This window comes from Diabrotica virgifera, chromosome 8, assembly GCF_917563875.1.
Source record: "Diabrotica virgifera virgifera chromosome 8, PGI_DIABVI_V3a".
Classification (NCBI taxonomy): domain Eukaryota; kingdom Metazoa; phylum Arthropoda; class Insecta; order Coleoptera; family Chrysomelidae; genus Diabrotica; species Diabrotica virgifera.
The window spans coordinates 183,609,415-183,631,785 of record NC_065450.1 but is presented as its reverse complement, the minus strand read 5'-3'; the positions used below and the strand labels follow the sequence as shown (position 1 = coordinate 183,631,785).

The 22,371-nt window shown below is 33.2% G+C and overlaps 1 protein-coding gene across 15 annotated transcripts in view; it reads right to left on the bottom strand.

Annotated features, from left to right (window-relative positions):
* Nucleotides 1-22,371, bottom strand: part of LOC114342596 (nematocyst expressed protein 4) — a 236,263-nt gene that overhangs the window by 12,937 nt on the left and 200,955 nt on the right. For 10 of the 15 annotated variants that reach the window (XM_050658127.1, XM_050658131.1, XM_050658130.1 and 7 more), the window contains exons 3-4: nt 15,312-15,374; nt 12,588-12,716 (exon numbers count right to left, since the gene is read on the bottom strand). In XM_050658127.1, coding sequence (XP_050514084.1) covers nt 12,588-12,716; nt 15,312-15,374 — 192 coding nt within the window. The remainder of the gene's footprint in view (nt 1-12,587; nt 12,717-15,311; nt 15,375-22,371) is intronic. The other 5 variants (XM_050658133.1, XM_050658128.1, XM_050658132.1 and 2 more) reach the window with 3 other exon arrangements.

Sequence of the window (22,371 nt, the reverse complement as noted above, 5' to 3'; positions counted from 1 at the left end):
TAAAAATATGTTTATTTTGATATTGATACCCACATAAACATGAGCTCACGATCGTGTCAGCCGGTCAGGAAAGGGCTACAAATCCACCGAGTTAAAATATTGAAAAAGAAATTTACAACGAATATAATTTTCTGTATCTCCGGATCAACTCAATGGATTTTGATCTTTCTTTTTTTAAGTTGTATGTAATTTCTACGTACATTACAAATATGCAATTTGTTTATAAATTTATTAATTAATAAACAGTCTAATTTTTTTAAACAATTCTTGAAAAAATATTTTTTTTACAAAAATCTATTTTTTTAATCATAGTATGATCATAGAAAAAGTTAAAGTACACTTTAATAAATAAATGATTTTTAATAGATATTTATTGAAGATAATTTATTTATTAAAGTATACCTTTACTTTTTCTATGATTAATAACGATAGTATGATTACATACAAATTAAAAAAGAACGATAAAAATATATTAAGTAGGTCCCCAGATATAGAAAATGATAGTAGTTTTAAGTTGATACCTAAGAGTTTTGCTGGTACGATTCTACTAAATAAATTTTCTTTAACCAAAAATAAATAAATAATTAAAATAAGGCAAATTTAGATTATTTAGAAATGGTATCTTAATTCCGTCCCCCACCCATTCCCAGATAAAATCATGATTTTTTTTTGTGAAACATTATTTAAACATGTAGTATAATTTAGTATTCTTTTGTCATTGTTTATTTTATTGATTAATTGTTTTGTCATTCAAATTAATTCTACTGTCAAGTTTTATGTGAATAAAAGCCTAATTTTGTAAAAGGCATTTTTACTACACAGTATTAAACTTGTTTTATTAAATTTATTGAGATAGGAACATGTTTATACATTTTATCCTAATTTTGTAAAAGGCATTTTTACTACAATTTTATTCACATAAATATACCAAATATACAATGGAGAAGTACTTTAGACCTGATAAACTAGAGGCTGATCCAAACTCCCAAACTGCCGCCAAAGAATTTAAACACTGGTACGAAACATTTAAGAATTTTTTGGAAAGCAATAAATCTACAGAAAAATCGCTAGAAGATAAAGACAAGTACATGCTTTTAATCAATTTTGTCTCACATTCAGTATATGATTACATAAGCGAAGCAAAAACATACATTTCTGCTATCAAAATTTTGGAAGAATTGTATATTAAACCTACAAATGAGATTTACGCAAGACATATTCTAGCTACAAGAAAACAACAAATAAACGAATCTATAGATCAGTATGCTCAACAGTTAAAGCTTTTGGCTAAAAATTGTAATTTTAAAGCAGTTTCTTCAGAAGAAAATAAAAATGACTATATTCGTGATGCTTTTATTAATGGTCTCGTTCAATCTAATATACGTCAAAGATTACTAGAGTTTAGTTCTTTATCTTTGGACGAAGCATTATCTAAATCTAGATCTTTAGAAGATTCTCAAAAACAATCTGATATATATCATGCAGCATTAAATAATATAGCATCTTGTAGTCATCCAAATTCAGAACAAACTACTTTAGCTTCTGTTAAAAAAAACCTGGTCAGATTTGTTATTTTTGTGGACATCCAAGACATCCTCGATCTGTATGTCCAGCAAGGGCTGCGATTTGCCAAAACTGTCATAAAATTGGACATTGGTTTAAAATGTGCATGCAATCAAAGAAAAGTCAAACGAGATCAACTTATGCATCTACAATGGTAATCGCTTCTTCAATGGAAACACCTCAATCGCTTTCAAAATGTATAGCCAAAGTAACAGTTAACCAAATTGATGCCAACGCTTTAATAGACACTGGAAGCTCAGATACTTTTTTAGATCATGAATTCGCTATTGAAAATAAGCTTAAAATTTTTCCAATACAAGGGGTCCAAGTTTCTATGGCATCTATGTCATTCTCAGCTAATATTCAAGGCTATTGTTTAATAAACATTCAGGTTGATAAAGAAAAATATGATCAAACAAAAGTTTTAGTTTTATCCAATCTTTGTACAGATGTGATTTTGGGTCAAGATATTATGAAACAACATGAAAGCTTAGAAGTTAAATTTGGAGGACCAAGAAGACCTCTTAAGATATGCTGTCTTACTGAAGCTAAAATTAAGCCACCTTCGTTGTTTGCCAATTTAACAGAAAATTGTCACCCTATTGCTACTAAATCTCGCAGGCATTCACAGGAAGATGAAGAATTTATTAAACAAGAAATAAAACGTCTCCTTAAAGAAGAAATTATTGAAGAAAGTAAATCACCTTGGAGGGCCCAAGTGTTGGTAACTAAAAACGAAAATCATAAACGTCGGATGGTAGTTGATTACTCTCAAACAATAAATAGATTCACATTACTTGATGCTTATCCGTTGCCGAATATTGATTCACTGGTGTCTAAGATAGCAAAATATAAAATTTTTAGCTCAATTGATTTAAAATACGCATATCATCAAATACCAATTTACGAATCTGACAAACCATTTACAGCTTTCGAGGCAAGTGGAGGCCTTTACCAATTCCGTCGTATTCCTTTTGGAGTTACCAATGGAGTATCATGTTTTCAGAGAGCCATTGATTCTATCATAAAAAAAGAAAATCTACAAGGTGTTTACGCTTATTTAGATGATGTAACAGTTGGTGGTGAGGATCAAGATAGACATGATTTAACTTTACAGAATTTTTTAAATGCTGTTAAAAAATATGGGTTAACTTTAAATCAAAATAAATGTCACTACAATCAAAAAATTATAAATATTTTGGGATATACAATAGAAAACTCTACAATGAAACCTGATCCAGACAGCTTGAAGCCTCTACTAAATTTACCAGTTCCGAATGATTTTAAAAGTCTTCAGAGGGCACTTGAAATGTTTTCACATTACTCAAAATGGGTTAATAATTTTTCAGCAAAAATTAGAGGTCTTATAGATTGCAAGAAATTTCCATTAGGTCCTGACTTGGTATTTGCTTTTGAGGAGTTGAGAACTGATATAGCTAATGCACTTCTATGGACAATTGATGAAAAAGAAATTCTCATTGTTGAAACTGATGCTTCTGAATTTGCTATTGCTGCCACTCTGAGTCAATCTGGAAGACCCGTTGCTTTTTTCTCACGTACCCTTACAGATTCTGAACGAAAACATTCTGCAATTGAAAAAGAAGCATATGCTTGCGTTGAAGCATTGAAAAAATGGAGACACTATCTTTTAGGAAGACAATTCAAACTAATCACAGATCAGAAATCAGTTTCGTTCATGTTTAATACAAACCATACAAGTAAAATCAAAAATGAAAAAATTTTGCGTTGGCGTTTGGAGCTTTCTTGTTTTAAATATGATATTATCTATCGTCCAGGAAAGGCTAATGATGCAGCTGATGCACTATCAAGAATATGCAATAATATAAATAATACAAGCAAGTTATATCAATTACATTCAGATTTATCGCATCCTGGGATTACTCGTATGCACCATTTTGTAAAAATTCGAAATTTACCTTATTCTTTAGATGAAATTAAACACGTAATTACCTCTTGTCCAATCTGTGCAGAAATTAAACCCAGATTTTATAAGAAAGAAGATGATACACATTTAATTAAATCAACAGCTCCGTTCGAAAGATTGAATATTGACTTTAAAGGTCCAATACCCGGTTCTTCTAGAAATTCTTATATGCTTACAATCATTGGTGAATTTTCAAGATTTCCATGGGCTTTTCCATGCTCAGATACATCCAGTCAGACAGTAATTGAATGTTTGAATCAAATGTTTTGTTTATATGGAATGCCGGCATATATACATTCTGACAGGGGAACTAGCTTTACTTCACAAGAATTTATTAATTATCTACACTCTAAAGGAATATCTTCAAGTAGAACAACACCATATAACCCTGGAGGAAATGGTCAAGTCGAGAGATACAATGGAATTATATGGAAAGCAGTGAATCTAGCATTGAAAACCAAAAATTTAGACATCACTAAATGGGAGACTGTTCTACCAGATGCTCTGCACTCTATAAGAAGTTTACTGTGTACAGCAACCAATTGTACACCTCATGAACGTTTGTTTACATATCAGCGAAGATCAACTAGCGGAACTTCTATTCCATCATGGCTTAAAGATTCAGACAAAGTATTACTAAGAAAATTTGTACGAAAAAGTAAGTTTGATCCTTTAGTTGAAGAGGTTGATCTTTTAGAAGCCAATTCAGATTACGCCTTAATACAGTATCCAAACGGAAAGAAAAGTACAGTTTCAACGAAGCATTTAGCTCCTAGAGGTGACCTGAAATTATTGAATCAAGATAATGATGAAGATGAAAATGAAAGTTCAAATAATACACTAGAGAATTCCACTACTGAATCAATACCAGAGGACATAGAAAATTTATCTATTCAAGAACCCAATCAAGTACCTGATGATAATCATGAACCAAGATTGGAAAATTCAGATTTTCAATCTAGCCGTAAATCAGCTAGAACTAAAAATAAACCACGATATTTGCAAGATTTTGTTCAAAAATAGGGCCGGGTGAATGTAGTATAATTTAGTATTCTTTTGTCATTGTTTATTTTATTGATTAATTGTTTTGTCATTCAAATTAATTCTACTGTCAAGTTTTATGTGAATAAAAGCCTAATTTTGTAAAAGGCATTTTTACTACACAGTATTAAACTTGTTTTATTAAATTTATTGAGATAGGAACATGTTTATACATTTTATACATAAGTTATATCTATTTACACATCCAGACAAATCATAAACAAAATTTTTGACTTTGGTTGAATATGAACACATCTCATGACACCGCTTAAAGCATTCCGAACACATAATCCATTTTTCTCTTCAATTTTTTTATCAAAAACGTTTTCCACAAATGGCACATGGTGCATCTTTAACACTTCAACTATCCTCATCATCGGTTGATGAGACCAGTGGACGTCAAAGGGGACGGATTTAGGAATTTCGTTATATAAAACATGACTGCTGTTCGTGACGAAACGAGTAGAACTACACGGCTGTAACAACTCAAATATAATATTCAAAGAGCATTCTACTATTATTATCCATCGCTAAAGAAGTCTAAACTTACCTTGAAGAGCCAATATAAGTATTTAAAAATTTTTACACACTGTAACAAGCTACTACAAAAACTATTTATGAAAAATTAAAGAGTAAATGAACAGAACAAAGAATCTACGTCACTGACACTAGTAAACTGAATCGTTTTGAAGAGTTTCCTTACTCTCTCGCAAGCTTGCAGTATTGTCAATAGAAGTTACAGTGGGGGACGAATTTAGGACAGGGGAGGATTTTGGGCACTTTACCTTAAGCATGTCAAAATCAGTATATTAAGGGCAATATTTTATTATTCAGGAGGTTTTTTGGGTCACTGGACACGAACACGTCATCAGAACCAACCCCGGAGCACCTGGTGCCCAGGGTCACTGCTGAGACACGTCATCTTCTGGAGTTTCAAGAGTTTTCGGCACAGTTTTGGTACAAACAGATTACTCGGGTGATTTTTGGGGTTGCTGAACATGAATATGACATCAGAACCGAACCTCGGAGAACGAGATGACAAGATGAGGTGCCTCAGCAATGATCCTGGGCACCAAGTGCTCCGGGGGTCGGTTCTGATAACATTTTCGTGGTTAGCAATAAAAAAACCCTAGTAATCTGTTTGCATCAATTTAGTGCCGGACATCCTCGAAACTCCAGATGACGTACCTTAATAATAACCCTGGGCACCAGGTGCTCCAGGGGTCAGTTTTCTGACGGCGTATTCGTATTCAGTGACCCCAAAACTACCCGGATAACAACTAATCTGGCCCTAAATAATTGACATGTTTATGCACTTTAAAATGCAATTATACATTTCCACCCATTTTTCCATTGCAGACTTTTTTCTGGGGTCATCCTGAACACGATGCAAGAAGTCTCCAAGTGCTATATTTAAAAAGCGGATTTATTCCGGTGTTTTTAGTACTAAATGGCCTGGTCTATAGTATAGTAGGGAACTGTAAATTACGAATACCGGTTTATTATCGAGGAAGCAAATATGTCTGCAATAACCTTATTTGTGTCTATCATAGTTTAAATTCAAGGTCGACGACAAGAAAGGTGAATATTTTAAAATTTAATAGAATTTTATACTATTAATTAGTACAGTGGTTCTCAATATGTGGTACATGTACCACTGGTGGTACAAATCATTATTTGCAGTGGTACACAAAACACAAAAAAAATTAAAATTGTAGTACTTAGTCAGTCTTGATAAAACAATCTAAAAATATAGGTGGTACCAAAAATAATAAAAGGAACTGTAGGTGGTACATAACTCAAAAAGGTTGAGAACCGCTGAATTAGTACCTATACCTATTAGCATGAGAGCTGTTACGACATTTTTGAGTAGGTATTTTAGGCAATCTGAAATTTTTTCCGGTAACTCTTCCATGATAGCCTAATACAAAAATGCCGGTCTGGCTGGAGGGTAGCGGTTATTTTCCCCAAAAATCCCCCCCAAAGTTAAAAAAAGGTAAAAATTGTTATTACAAAAAATATCATTGACGTGACTTTAGAGTAAATTTAAATATCCAAATTTAAAAAAATAAACAGGCCAGGCGATTTGCGAGAAATTTTAACTGTGCAAGATGCTTGCATGGGCGCCCCAGGATTATTTTCTGGGGGTGCATCTGAACTTTAGAAGATTGCATCTGAATCTGTACCGGGTGTTCCAATAAGAATGGCTCTCGGCCATATCTCAGGAACCGTTTATAGTAGAGCTTTGAAATAAAAAATTTTATAACAAAAGTTGCCTCAGGAAAAGCCTGGAAATTATTTTCATAATTGTGGGACCACCGCTAGAGGGCGTAATTGAATATCAAAAATTAAAAAATCTAAATTTTACAAAATTTTCCTAATGAAGGGGCACTGGAAATCCAATCGTCGTATTCTTCATAAAATTCTACGCATATTTGATTTGACAAGTTTAGGTCTACCTTTGGAAATAAGAGGTGGGGGTGAGTGGGAACCTTGTTATGAAAAACTGGCCGTGAGTCCGGTTCTGCTTAATCAAATTTTGCAAACTTGGTCTTGTTGAAGACAGATCTTTTTCGTCAATGTAAAAGTTATGAAACAAACTAACTAAGTTATCAATCGAAGCAGCGCAGAAAACGACAATAAATATCGCCTCCGTACCACCAGATTGACAACAGGTGGAATACTTTCTTTGGTTACACCTCCTCAGACTTTTACAATTTATAAGTTATACAGGTGCCGAGAAAATTAAGATGAGAGAATTTTAAATAATTCACAACTCATCTACTCAGCATGGTAAAGCTCCAACAAGAAAGATTCCTTAATACTCAAAAGAGTAAATGAATTAAAAATGTATAAACATTCTCAATTTCTTTGCAAAACGAAAATGCAGCAGCTGCATAATACTCTGGTTAAAGCGGAGAGTGCAGGAAGAGTCTATACCGGTTTCGGAGATCTTTTTCCCCTCATCAGTAAACCCATATCCTCTTCTCTCCGCTTTAACCATTTACCATAGCTTAGGGCCTTCCCGAATTGCAAAGAAAGAAATGTCACGGATGAACTAGGGCCATCTACCGGAAAACAAACTAAGTTATCAATCGAAGCAGCGCAGAAAACGACAATAAATATCGCCTCCGTACCACCAGATTGACAACAGGTGGAATACTTTCTTTGGTTACACCTCCTGAGACTTTTACAATTTATAAGTCATACAGGTGCCGAGAAAATTAAGATGAGAGAATTTTAAATAATTCACAACTCATCTACTCAGCATGGTAAAGCTCCAACAAGAAAGATTCCTTAATACTCAAAAGAGTAAATGAATTAAAAATGTATAAACATTCTCAATTTCTTTGCAAAACGAAAATGCAGCAGCTGCATAATACTCTGGTTAAAGCGGAGAGTGCAGGAAGAGTCTATACCGGTTTCGGAGATCTTTTTCCCCTCATCAGTAAACCCATATCCTCTTCTCTCCGCTTTAACCATTTACCATAGCTTAGGGCCTTCCCGAATTGCAAAGAAAGAAATGTCACGGATGAACTAGGGCCATCTACCGGAAAACAAAACCAGAGTATTATGCAGCTGCTGCATTTTCGTTTTGCAAAGAAATTGAGAATGTTTATACATTTTTAATTCATTTACTCTTTTGAGTATTAAGGAAACTTTCTTGTTGGAGCTTTACCATGCTGAGTAGATGAGTTGTGAATTATTTAAAATTCTCTCATCTTAATTTTCTCGGCACCTGTATGACTTATAAATTGTAAAAGTCTCAGGAGGTGTAACCAAAGAAAGTATTCCACCTGTTGTCAATCTGGTGGTACGGAGGCGATATTTATTGTCGTTTTCTGCGCTGCTTCGATTGATAACTTAGTTTGTTTTCCGGTAGATGGCCCTAGTTCATCCGTGACATTTCTTTCTTTGCAATTCGGGAAGGCCCTAAGCTATGGTAAATGGTTAAAGCGGAGAGAAGAGGATATGGGTTTACTGATGAGGGGAAAAAGATCTCCGAAACCGGTATAGACTCTTCCTGCACTCTCCGCTTTAACCAGAGTATTATGCAGCTGCTGCATTTTCGTTTTGCAAAGAAATTGAGAATGTTTATACATTTTTAATTCATTTACTCTTTTGAGTATTAAGGAATCTTTCTTGTTGGAGCTTTACCATGCTGAGTAGATGAGTTGTGAATTATTTAAAATTCTCTCATCTTAATTTTCTCGGCACCTGTATGACTTATAAATTGTAAAAGTCTCAGGAGGTGTAACCAAAGAAAGTATTCCACCTGTTGTCAATCTGGTGTTACGGAGGCGATATTTATTGTCGTTTTCTGCGCTGCTTCGATTGATAACTTAGTTTGTTTTCCGGTAGATGGCCCTAGTTTATCCGTGACATTTCTTTCTTTGCAATTCGGGAAGGCCCTAAGCTATGGTAAATGGTTAAAGCGGAGAGAAGAGGATATGGGTTTACTGATGAGGGGAAAAAGATCTCCGAAACCGGTATAGACTCTTCCTGCACTCTCCGCTTTAACCAGAGTATTATGCAGCTGCTGCATTTTCGTTTTGCAAAGAAATTGAGAATGTTTATACATTTGTAAAAGTTATGATTTTGAACCAACTAACTGAGTAATATGCCAGCTAGAAGGCGTTATTTAATTTTTTTCAGAAATCTAGTGTTCCTTGGAATATATTAAATACAAACATGCATTTTTAATACCATATTACAAAATTAGACAAAATTAGCAACAGAATAGCGAAAACCGCATGTTAATACCTTTTTTCTATCTCGAGATATCTTACAAAACGTGTAAATTTAAAAACATAACTGTTACTGTCACCGGTAAACGAAATAATTCATTAAAAGTAGTGTGCTATGGAAACAACAAAGAAACATTTTCCAGCTGTCAACGTATATTAGGTCTTTTCAACGCTTCTCATTTGTTTCGAGCCTCGTTCATATCTCGTATATTAATATTATACACGGATTATACGGCATATGACAGAGGCTCGAAACAAATGAGAAGCGTTGAAAAGCCCTATTACAAAGAAATAAAAACAACTATTTAGTGATGACATAAACGTTCGAATTTTTGCCCATCATTTTCGTTGCAAACATTTACTCTTTCAAGAGTAGATTGAACAGCAGTCTCAATTTCTGCTCTCGATATGCTTTGAATGGCGTTTAGTATTCTCTGGATAATGTATTCTAGAGTAGTGTATGATGGGCAACAATTTGAATATTTAGGTCGTCACTAAGTAGTTCTTTTTGTTATGTGTTATATTTAATTTTAATAGTATTGTTTCTCTTTATATTGTTGTTTTAATTAATTATATTTTTATACGTTGACATCTAGAAAATGTTATTTTGTTTTTCACACTACTTTTCATTAACTTAGTTTACCGGTGATAGTAAGAGTTATGTATAAAATTTACACGTTTCTCGAGATATCTTGAGATAGACAAAAGGTATCGACATGCGGTTTTCGCTATTCTATTGCTAATTTAATCTAATTTTATAAAGTATGATTAAAAATGCATACTTGTATTTAATATTTTCCAAAGAAAACTAGATTTCTGAAAAAAATTAAATAACGCCTCCCAGCTGGCTTATTACTATTAGGATGGTTCAAAATTATCACGCTTACATTGAAGAAAAAGATCTGTCTTCAACAAGACCCAGTTTTCAAAATTTGATTTAGCACAACCGGACTTACAGCCATTTTTTCATAACAAGGTTCCCACTCACCCCCACCTCTTATTTGCAAAGGTAGAGTTAAACTTGTTAAATCAAATATGCGCAGAATTTTATGAAGAATACAATAATCGGATTTCCAGTGCCCCTTCATTAGGAAAATTTTGTAAAATTTAGATTTTTTTATTTTTGATATTCAATTACGTCCTCTAGCGGTGGACCCACAATTATGAAAATAATTTCCAGACTTTTCCTGAGGCAACTTTTGTTATAAAATTTTTTATTTCAAAGCTCTACTATAAACCGTTCCTGAGATATGGCCGAGAGCCATTCTTATTGGGACACCCGGTACATACTATTAACAAGTATAAAATATACAACTATACATGCATAGCTACATACTTTCTTTCCAGACAGGGGGTGTAATTGTTATTTTGACAGAGTATTTTTTAATATTAAAAATTAATATTCTAAAAAAGACAGGTTTTTTTTGAAATTTTCTAACTGCCAGGTGATCAAACAAATTACGCGTGTATGTGAATGAAAAGCGCTATAGGTAAGCAGCAGTGTGAGAAAGAGCGTATGCCGATAGCTGTTTGCGTCCTCTATCGCAGTGAGTCCGTTCGCTCGAGCAAAATCACGTGACCTGACGATACCCATGTTGTTGTGCCTCAAAATCTTGGAGTAATTATTATATATTTTAGCTTCCCTACTAGTTGGAGTTCTGAATTTAGTTCCCTACTAGCTCAGAACTCGATGACAATGCAATATTCAATAGCTTTTACATGGATGCCTTGAATTATAATATTCCAAAAAACCATAGTTATTTTAATACTGTTGCACTAGAACTTATATGGCAAGCATTTATCTCCATACCTAACATTCAATATGGTTTACTGCAGCCGTTCCCAACCTTTGTTAGCTTGAGGCACGCTAACTTAAAAATTCGTTCAGTCACGGCACACTTGGGTAAATAAACTCTATAATGAGTATAATCATAATGTATTGTTACGTGAATTTCGCGGCACACCTACAGGGACTTCAGGGCACACCAGTGTGCCGCGGCACACTGGTTGGGAACCTCTGGTCTAGTGGTTAGGATACCTGGCTTTCAACCAGAGGTTTGAGTTCGATTCCCGGTATCCTTTTTGTTTTTAAAATTGACATTTTGATTTGAATAATAATTGTTTATATAATACTTTTTTTATATTGTGTCCTATAAATAAGAAAAACGTTTTTATTGTTTTATATTATAAAAGTAGGTTACAAAAATAATTTGTTAGTTATTTCACTACAAACTACAAACCAAATAGTACGTTCTTTAACGGTAAAATATTGCAAAACCTCTAAATTTTAAAGAACCGCTTGGATTGACATTAAATTTGGCATACACATTGCTAATAAGTCAAAGAAAAAAAGTGATATTGTGCCAATGTGTGCTTTTGCCCTGGGGGTGATTTTCACCCCTTCTCGGGGGTGAAAAATTATATGTCCAAAATAAGTTCGGAATTCTATAAACTGACTAATTCTAAGCAACTTTTGTTCTATAGAGTTTTTTACCAAGTCAATACTTTTCGAGTTATTTGCGAATAAATTTGTTCATTTTTAAACAAAATAACCACGTTTTTAGACGGTTTTTCGCAAATAAATCAAAAAGTAAGTATTTTGTCGAAAAAATATTCTTAATAAAAATATAGTTTATAAAAAAATGAAAAAAATGGTGCATATATTAAGTCTATAGACCAAGTACAAGCAAAGTGATAGCTAATGAAAAGTAGGTTCTTATTCGTCAAATTCCAAATCGAATATTTCATCGAGAAATAACCAAAAAACGGAACACTTTTCGGGCAACACTCATTTTGAATTTTTTAAAGTGTTTAAAAAAACGTTTATTTCTGTTTTTTTAAAAAAACTCCTAACCTTACAAGTAAGTGAGATGCTCAAAATATTGTTGGCACCTTTTATGGTAAAAATGTTTCTAAAAATGTGTTTGTTTTGTTGAAAAATGAACATATTCACTCGAAAATAACTCGAAAAGTATTAACTTATTGAAAAAACTGTATAGAATAAAAGTTGCTTAGAATTAGGCATATTATCGAATTTCGGACTTATTTTGAACGTTTTGAATGTTTTCACCCCCGAGAAGGGGTGAAACTCACCCCCAGGACAAAAGCACACATCGACACAATATCACTTTTTTTCTTTGACATGTTGGCTATGCGTATGAAAAATTTTATGTCAATCCAAACGTTTCTTTAAAATTTACAGCAAAAACCGTCAAATAATGTACTAAAATAAAAACCAAACACTCGACTAATCAAGCAAATACTAATTATTTCACAGCAAACTAACTAACCAGTTTGAAAGTATGGTACCGTAGTATGGGTAGGTGTCGGAACGGCACTAGGAATTGTCATAGACATTGGTCTACAGGCTGGAGACCACGTAGAAAACTGGCCAGGGTAGGACAGTTGACGAATATGACCTGAATATTAACTTAATTTGTTACTACTGCTGTTTAAGATATGTTTTTTTCTGTCATTTTTATTGTACGTAAAACATATTGTTCTAAATCTGGATTATCAATTTTTGAGACAGAATAGTATTTAACAATAAAACACTGAAAACGTTTGTTTTCTATACTTCACAAAATTTATTATAACTATGTGACTACAGCTGTTTCGGCAGAGTGCCTTTCTCAAGTGATTTAGTTTACTATGGGTTTGCCTTTTTAAAGTCTTTAACTGAAAAGGTTGATGAGTGGGGAGCTGTTTGTCTCGAGTTGGTCATTCAGAATTATATCTGTATTTTTTAATTTATTAATTTCCATAGATTCTAATAAAGATAGCTTAAGGCCTTTATTTTGAATATGCAGAATTTGAAACTCTTCATTAAAAGAATGATTATGATCTAGAAGGTGAAGTGAATATGTAGAAGTGTCTGTTTTTCTATTGTCCGTCACTTAACTGTCGATTTAGATGAAATAATGAAATCCGTAAAACAACGAATAAGCAGTTTGAATGGCTGTGATATTTATCACGAGTATGTTTCACATCTTCGCTTGCTAAAATATCGCGTGAACGTGACGATTTAAGAGCACATGTTTTAGCCCTGTAGCGATGTCTCAGCTCGCTCTGAATTCTGAATGACTGCGTTTGATTACGATTGAATACATTGACTGTATTTCAAGATTATACATTGTAATACATATATATTCCCAAAATCGCCGAGTTGCCGCGTCACAGAAAAAGGCATTGAAATTAATTAAACCTAAAAGGGCGCAAGCAGATATGATATCAGTATTATTCTGCTTTTGAAGCAACACCGGTTTAAAACAACCCCCTAGGTTCACATCTACGGTCTGCTAACACTACACTACTTTTTTAAGAAGAATGTTTTTTTAGTCCCATGTTTATTGCTGATTACAATAATTAACTGAGTAGTATTAACAATAAAACTAGTAGATAATTTACTATGTAAAATATAAAACAAGGATTATTGTAAGTACACACAAACAAGTTCACGCACACTCAAGTACAAAACACTGATATTTAATTAAAAGAATATATAGGTCAGGCAGATAGGAATTTCAAAAAGCGTATGACTAAACATAGAGCAACAAATATAACCAAGTAAATCTGGAAGATTGTCGGGTGTAATTATGTTTACCCAAATAATACACATCTGTATTTACTGATTTAATGACACGAATATATTTGGTACTTTCTAAGGCAATAAAAAGGCCATTAACACCGAGCAAGTTTGACCACTTACTTTATTTGTAAGTTGACAGTGAAACGATATTTACGAATAAATAGAAAAATTATGGCATTTGTTTTTTTTTTATTTTTTTGGCCTAGTTTTGGAACGTTTAGACATAATAAATAGCCATATCACACAAATAGCGAAATACAGTAGAACCCCGATTATTCGTGCGCGTCGGGACCGAAGGGTGGCACGGATAATTGAAAAGCACGGATAATCCAAACATGTATTTCTTATGTGTAATACATATGTACGTACGTATACATATACATATGTGCCTACCATAAAAAATAACAGAAAAAAATAAATCTGTCATTATGAGTCTCTCTTTCGTCATAGAGAGTTTCCTTCAAGTGATTTACGATGACGCTATTTTGATAAAACCTCAAAAACGCAACTTGAGTAATAGAAAATCATAACACGGATAATCCGCAGCACGGATAATCCGCACCCGGATAATCGGGGTTCTACTGTAACTATAAATAATTTGATAGTATACAGTAAATTTACATATCATTGCCAGTACATACTGTTTGAACATGCATACGAGTATATGGATCAACAATTCCGTTGTTTCATTCCACTTTTAAACAAATGCATCATTTTGTCTAGTACCTAATAATACTGTTATACATGCAACTAATCACCGTGTTATTTGTGTATAAAAGTCTTGATTTGATACATCAGGGGGTGAATCGAGTTCTCTAATTATTTTACATCAAAAGTCATGAGATACTATTCGAAGAGGATTAAATCTGTATCTAATGCCGGATTTACACTCAGTCCAGTTGGACAGAGAAATGAGCAGGGAAGTGGGCAGCATGAGTGTGCGCTTACACTGCCGATGCCGCTGCCAGTGTACGGCGCTCCCTCAATTGTCAGATTTTGAGGAAGGAAGTCAAAGGACAGGAAGCGCGAGCGCGAGTGAAAAGTTCTGTTAATAACTCAAATATTTATTTTATGTCATTTATTGGCTCACAGTTTTGTTTTGTAGCTATGTTTTTGTTTAAGAAATTTCTTTAAGACAATTATGCTGCACTTTGTTAAAAGCCTTCTTGAAATCAATGAAACCAACTACAAGCATAATTTCCTCTTTTCAGAAAAAACTATGCTGTTTCATTAAAAAAGGATAACTCCTTATCCATTTAAATCTGATATTCAAAAGCTCTGAAAATATTGCCCACAATACTACTGTCACATATACTGAGGGAGGTGTCAAGTGCTGTATAAGTTTTTGTGTAAAATTACGTGCTTGTGCAAAAAATGCAGGTTCAAAACAACAATCGAAAGCCAATCTTAGCAAAGGCCAACTGACCAGTATAAAACGAAGTACCTGCCATACCCATCGCAGGAGGAGGAAGACCGTAGGGTTGAGGTACTATGTAAATTATAAATAGAATTGTTAGTACGCATATTATTTTGTAATGGTTGCAAAATTAGTATCCCAAGCTGGAGTTTTAAGCCAACGGTGTGCTTAGTCCAAGTAATGAAGCTTAAAATAGAACAAAACATCGCAATTTTTACAGAATGGATCGATTTGCTTGAAAATTTGAGAATAAGTAGTGGATAGTCCAAGGATCAAAATCTATATGATGCCGAAAGGCGCTTTTACCATGGGGGTGGTTGCCACCCCATCTCGGGGGTGGACATTTTTTATTATATTTTGACCGCAAAAGTTGGTAAAAACATCCATTCTAAGCAAAAAACGTTTAATACATTTTTTGATAAAATTAATAGTTTTCCATTTATTCACTATCGTAAATGTTAGTTTTATATCGAAAAAATCAATGTTTTTAATCAGTTTTCTGTTAATAACTAAAAAGTTTTCGTTTTATCAAAACAACTTTCCTTAACAAAAATGTACCTTTTTGAAAAAATAAATAAAAGCGTTTTTTTTTAATTAAGACCAATAGTAATCGATCTATACTTTATTATATAGTAGCTCTTCTTCGTCAAATGCTAAAAATTGTAGTTTCAAAGTCAAAAGATGGGAAAACTATGCATTTTTCGAGGATAACTTGTTCAAACTAATTTAAAGTATTTAAAAATATCTATCTCCAGAAATAAAAAAAGTCTATAGCTCAAAAACTAAGTGACTTATAATGAAAAGAATGTCAGTCCCTATTTTTTTTTCAGCGAAAAAGTGATCTGACACAACCCCCTAATCACCACCCTAATTTAAATTAGTCATTAACCTTATTTGTTCTTCTTTATTTATGTATTATTAATAGGTTCTAGAAGTTTGACCGGCTTAGAATGATTAGTTTTAAAAAAAATTGAGTTAAAAGCGAATAACGAATTTTTGTAGTTTGGTAAAAAATGCCTTTTTCTTCAGAATAAACAGATTAGCATCAAATACAATTCCCAAGAAGTTGGTTTGCAACAATTTTTTCTACGGCAAAAAGTGAGTGAGCTGTTGACAATTCAAACTTGTAATAATATACAAAAACCACCTTTACCAACCCTTTCAAAGTCACATCTTTTTGCGACAGAGGATTTTAAAAGAGATTAATATTAATAGCCTTATAGATCTTGTAAAAGCCTACAAAATTGTTTTTTAAAAAACTTTCTAAGATAAAAAATAAAAAAAGTTACGGTTAAAAAATCAATATATTTTCTTGAAAAAAAAAGGAGAAATCCAATTGGAAGCAAAATAATGTAAATTAGCGGTGTTTTTAGTCATTAGCCTTATTCATTCTTCTTTATTTATGTATTATTAATAGATTCTAGAAGTTTGACTGGCTTAGAATGACTAGTTTTAAAAAAACTGGAGGTAAAAGCGAATAAAGATTTTTTGTAGTTTGGTAAAAAATGCCATTTTCTTCAGAATAGAAAGATTACCATCAAAGATACGAAAAAATGTTCAAATATGAAATTGTAGGATATTTAATTCCCAAGAACCTGGTTTGAAAAAGTTTTTTCTGCGGCAAAAATTGAGTGAATCGTGAATGAGTATAATATCGAAAAACATTGATTTTTTCGATATAAAACTAACACTTTCGATAGCGAATAAATCGAAAACTGTTAATTTTATCAAAACAATGTATAGAACATTTTTTGCTTAGAAGGAATGTTTTTATCCACTTTTGCGGTCAAAATATAATAAAAAATTTTCATCTCCGAGATGGAGTTGCGCCTTTTGGCATCGTATAGATTTTGATCCTTGGATTATCCACTACTTGTCAAATTTTCAAGCAAATCGATCCATTCTGTTAATGACTTTGGTTCCTGTACTAATTGTTATAAACTGACCCAACATTTTGCATAGGTGTGTTGTTACACAGATCTAATTTATAATTTCTTCCTTATTGAATGATAAATATATTTTATTTACGCTGTACTTAAACTGCCGTCAAACGGTCGTGCACTATAATGCCGTTAACAGCTATGACATCATGAAGCGTTTGACGGCATTTTCTTCGGATGCCGTTCGCTTGGAGGCTGGCCATCTTAGTATCAATTTCTGATAAAAGAATTTATTAATATTAGAAGATTTTCTTATAAACGAAAAAGAAAACAAAGTGAAGTATAAAAACGTATTTTAATTATGGGTAATGATAAATAACATAATTAAATTAATCTTTATTTTTTGTGAAACCTGTTATAAACTAAGAAAAAAAAATTAATTATAGAAATTTAATCCTTTCTTTGGAATGGAACCCTGGCTTTATTTGGAAATGTTTTGGGGTTCCTTTTCTTTTTCTTTAATAGAGTCCTATTGCTGTCAGGCCTTGTCCTTTTGGGCGTTTTCGTTTCTTTACTGCCACTGGCATTTTAATTGTCGACAAAGCAACATCGTTCACTTGAAGAGTTGGGTGAGTAATAGGAAGTTGATTTTCTGGACTTGACTCTTGTATATTCCGCTCTACGTTATCTACCCTACTTATCTCTTGACGAACCACCTCACCACACAGCTTATTTTCACTTTCAAATACAACTTCATCATTTCAATAATAACTTGCGTGTCATTTTCAAATACAACTTCATCATTACTTTCAATAATAACTTGCGTGTCATTTTCAAATACAACTTCATCATTACTGTCAATAATAACTTGCGTGTCATTTTCTTATGTAACATCTATAGGGTGTAAGTAAAACAGCAGTATCATTGGCCCACAGTGTTTTGAGATTTTTTAATAGATTAAACCTTTGCTCAAATAACATGCCCGTACGTTGTGCAATACTACGCACAATAATGACACTTACCTAAGTCATTCAAGTTTTCCAAATTCAAACTTATTATTCCCACAATAATTAACAATTAGGTACAAATATAACGCTTGTAACTATATAGTGAGACGGGCACTATATAATAAAATAAGATAAGAGAAGAGAATCGTCAACTCGTGCATTAACTCACCACGTGTATATATGCTGAACTGGAAGTGAAAGCGAACGGCAGCCGAAGAAAATGCCGTCAAACGAATCATACGAATGACGTCATAGCTGTTAACGGCATTATAGTGCAAGACCGTTTGACGGCAGTTTAAGTACAGCGTTTTATTTATTTCTATTATCAGATAAACTAATTGAAGGTGATCTGACGCGCCAAGGAGACCAAAACCTCTGCGTGCTCTAAGGCGAAGTTTAATAATAAAGGAGAAAGTCATATTATAGTAAGATATACCTTCTACTTCTACCTTCTTCTTCTTTTCTTCTTTCTTTTTTTGTATAGACATGACTGTCTGTTTTTTCAATGTGCCTCTAGTAAGATGTCGTTCCATCTTTTTCGTGGTCTTCCCACTGATCGTCGTGAAACACCATGTGTTTTCATCTCTGCTGTGTCTAGCACTATTTTTGACCTTTCTATATTACAGTGCCGTATGTCATTATTGGTCTGGTGACTGTTTTGTAAATTCTACCTTTCACTTCTTTTCCGATATTTTTATTTCTACATATTGTTTCATTCAGGCAACCTGCGGCTCTATTTGCTTTATTTACTTGATCTTTCTCTTCTGTTTCGAGATTTTCGTAGCTAGATAGTGTGTTGACTAGATATTTAAACTCCATGACGTGTTCTATTATCTGACCCTCCAGCTATAATGTACACCTTATTAGATTTACTGTTATAACAATGCATTTAGTCTTTTTTGGGGAAATATATTAAATTTTCTAACGGTTATATTAAATTGGTACAGCATACGTAGTAAATCATTTTCATTCGAAAGATTAGTATTGCGTCGTCTGCATTGCAGATTATTTTGATATTATCCTTTTTTTGTTCTTACTTTTTTATTATGTCATCCATGATCAAGTTGAACAATAGAGGACTCAGGGAGTCCCCTGTCTTATCCCATTGCCAGCTTCAATTGGGTCAGTTAGTTCTTCATCTACTTTTACTTTTATTCTATTGTTCTGGTAGAAGTAATGTTCCATCTGTTTTGAGAAGTTCTCCCAGTGTTCCCTTTTTATTTGTCTGACTAAATTGTTCGTTTCGTTTCTGATTCGTTTATACAGTTGAGTCCGCGAATCTTTACCCGTGCGTCATCATTTAAAGTATACGAAATAAGTCGATGATAAGTCGGATATTGAAATTTACTAAACGCAACAGCAAGTGACAGTCGCGGACTCAACTATAATGTCTATTAAGCCAGATCATCCATTTCATAAGTCCATATTTGGAATAGTTTCATATTTTTTTGCTAATTTTTTGCTAATTTATTACCACAAAAACAAATTTTTTGCTCCACCCCTAACCGAGAAACAATGATTGATGTAGCTTAATATTATGTCACATCATCGATAGCCATATCTCGCGAACCTAAAGAGCTACAAAATCGTACGACGCGGCATATTTTTTTGCTAATTTATTGCTGTCGAGCTGCATATGCAACATACCCCAAAACCACCCCTGCTTCCCTTACAGCTAAACAACACCCCCAAAAAACAACGAAAAATCTTGAAAAATGATTTTTGTGATATAGTTGACGGTTGATATTTAATTGCTAATTTTTTGCTGTCATTAGCCGTAAAAAACAAATTTTTTGCTCCACCCCTAACCGAGAAACAATGGTTGATGTAGCTTAATATTATGTCACATCATCGATAGCCATATCTCGCGAACCTAAAGAGCTAGAAAATCGTACGACGCGGCATATTTTTTTGCTGATTTATTGCTGTCGATCTGCATATGCAACATACCCCAAAACCACCCCTGCTTCCCTTACAGCTAAACAACACCCCCAAAAAACAACGAAAAATCTTGAAAAATGATTTTTGTGATATAGTTGACGGTTGATATTTAATTTCTAATTTTTTGCTGTCATTAGCCGTGAAAAACAAATTTTTTGCTCCACCCCTAACCGAGAAACAATGGTTGATGTAGCTTAATATTATGTCACATCATCGATAGCCATATCTCGCGAACCTAAAGAGCTAGAAAATCGTACGACGCGGCATATTTTTTTGCTAATTTATTGCTGTCGATCTGCATATGCAACATACCCCAAAACCACCCCTGCTTCCCTTACAGCTAAACAACATCCCCAAAAAACAACGAAAAATCCTAAAAAATGATTCTCATGATATGGTTGACAGTTGATGTTCAATAACAAATTTTTTTCTATGATAAGTTCTATCGATCCAAAGCTTATTTTAAATGTTTTTTAATGATACTTATACACGTATTATAAAAATTGAGTTATCCATCGCATTTTTTCGGTATGTCAAAAAAAAAGTGTTTCATTTTTTGTTTATTACATTTTCTGTTATATGTATCTCGAAAACTGCTCGACGGATTTTAATGATCCTCATCTCTTTTTATTTTGTTAAACGTGCAAAAATATGAATTTTTCATTTTACCATATCAATGTATATCGAACCATATCTCCGAGATTTATCGATCGATTTTTGACTATTATTAAATATAAGTCACTTCGATACCACTCCGGCTACACTTATAAAAAAAGTAGTTACCGATCTTAGAAAAAGCGTTCTTGAACGAAGAAAGGCTGTTTTCTAGAGCCAAGAGTAAAATAAATTACAACCAAGAATTTTTTTTCAATACATTCTTATGAAGAATAAGTTCTTGGCTATAGTTTATTTTACTCTTTGCTGTAGAAAACAGCCTTTCTTCGTTCAAGAACGCTTTTTCTAAGATCGGTAACTACTTTTTTTATGAGTGTAGCCGGAGTGGTATCGAAGTGACTTATATTTAATAATAGTCAAAAATCGATCGATAAATCTCGGAGATATGGTTCGATATACATTGATATGGTAAAATGAAAAATTCATATTTTTGCACGTTTAACAAAATAAAAAGAGATGAGGATCATTAAAATCCATTGAGCAGTTTTCGAGATATAACAGAAAATGTAATAAACAAAAAATGAAACACTTTTTTTTGACATACCGAAAAAATGCGATGGATAACTCAATTTTTATAATACGTGCATAAGTATCATTAAAAAACATTTAAAATAAGCTTTGGATCGATAGAACTTATCATAGAAAAAAATTTGTTATTGAACATCAACTGTCAACCATATCATGAGAATCATTTTTTAGGATTTTTCGTTGTTTTTTGGGGGTGTTGTTTAGCTGTAAGGGAAGCAGGGGTGGTTTTGGGGTATGTTGCATATGCAGATCGACCGCAATAAATTAGCAAAAAAATATGCCGCGTCGTACGATTTTCTAGCTCTTTAGGTTCGCGAGATATGGCTATCGATGATGTGACATAATATTAAGTACATCAACCATTGTTTCTCGGTTAGGGGTGGAGCAAAAAATTTGTTTTTTACGGCTAATGACAGCAAAAAATTAGCAATTAAATATCAACCGTCAACTATATCACAAAAATCATTTTTCAAGATTTTTCGTTGTTTTTTGGGGGTGTTGTTTAGCTGTAAGGGAAGCAGGGGTGGTTTTGGGATATGTTGCATATGCAGATCGACAGCAATAAATTAGCAAAAAAATATGCCGCGTCGTACGATTTTCTAGCTCTTTAGGTTCGCGAGATATGGCTATCGATGATGTGACATAATATTAAGCTACATCAACCATTGTTTCTCGGTTAGGGGTGGAGCAAAAAATTTGTTTTTTACGGCTAATGACAGCAAAAAATTAGCAATTAAATATCAACCGTCAACTATATCACAAAAATCATTTTTCAAGATTTGTCGTTGTTTTTTGGGGGTGTTGTTTAGCTGTAAGGGAAGCAGGGGTGGTTTTGGGGTATGTTGCATATGCAGATCGACCGCAATAAATTAGCAAAAAAATATGCCGCGTCGTACGATTTTCTAGCTCTTTAGGTTCGCGAGATATGGCTATCGATGATGTGACATAATATTAAGCTACATCAACCATTGTTTCTCGGTTAGGGGTGGAGCAAAAAATTTGTTTTTTACGGCTAATGACAGCAAAAAATTAGCAATT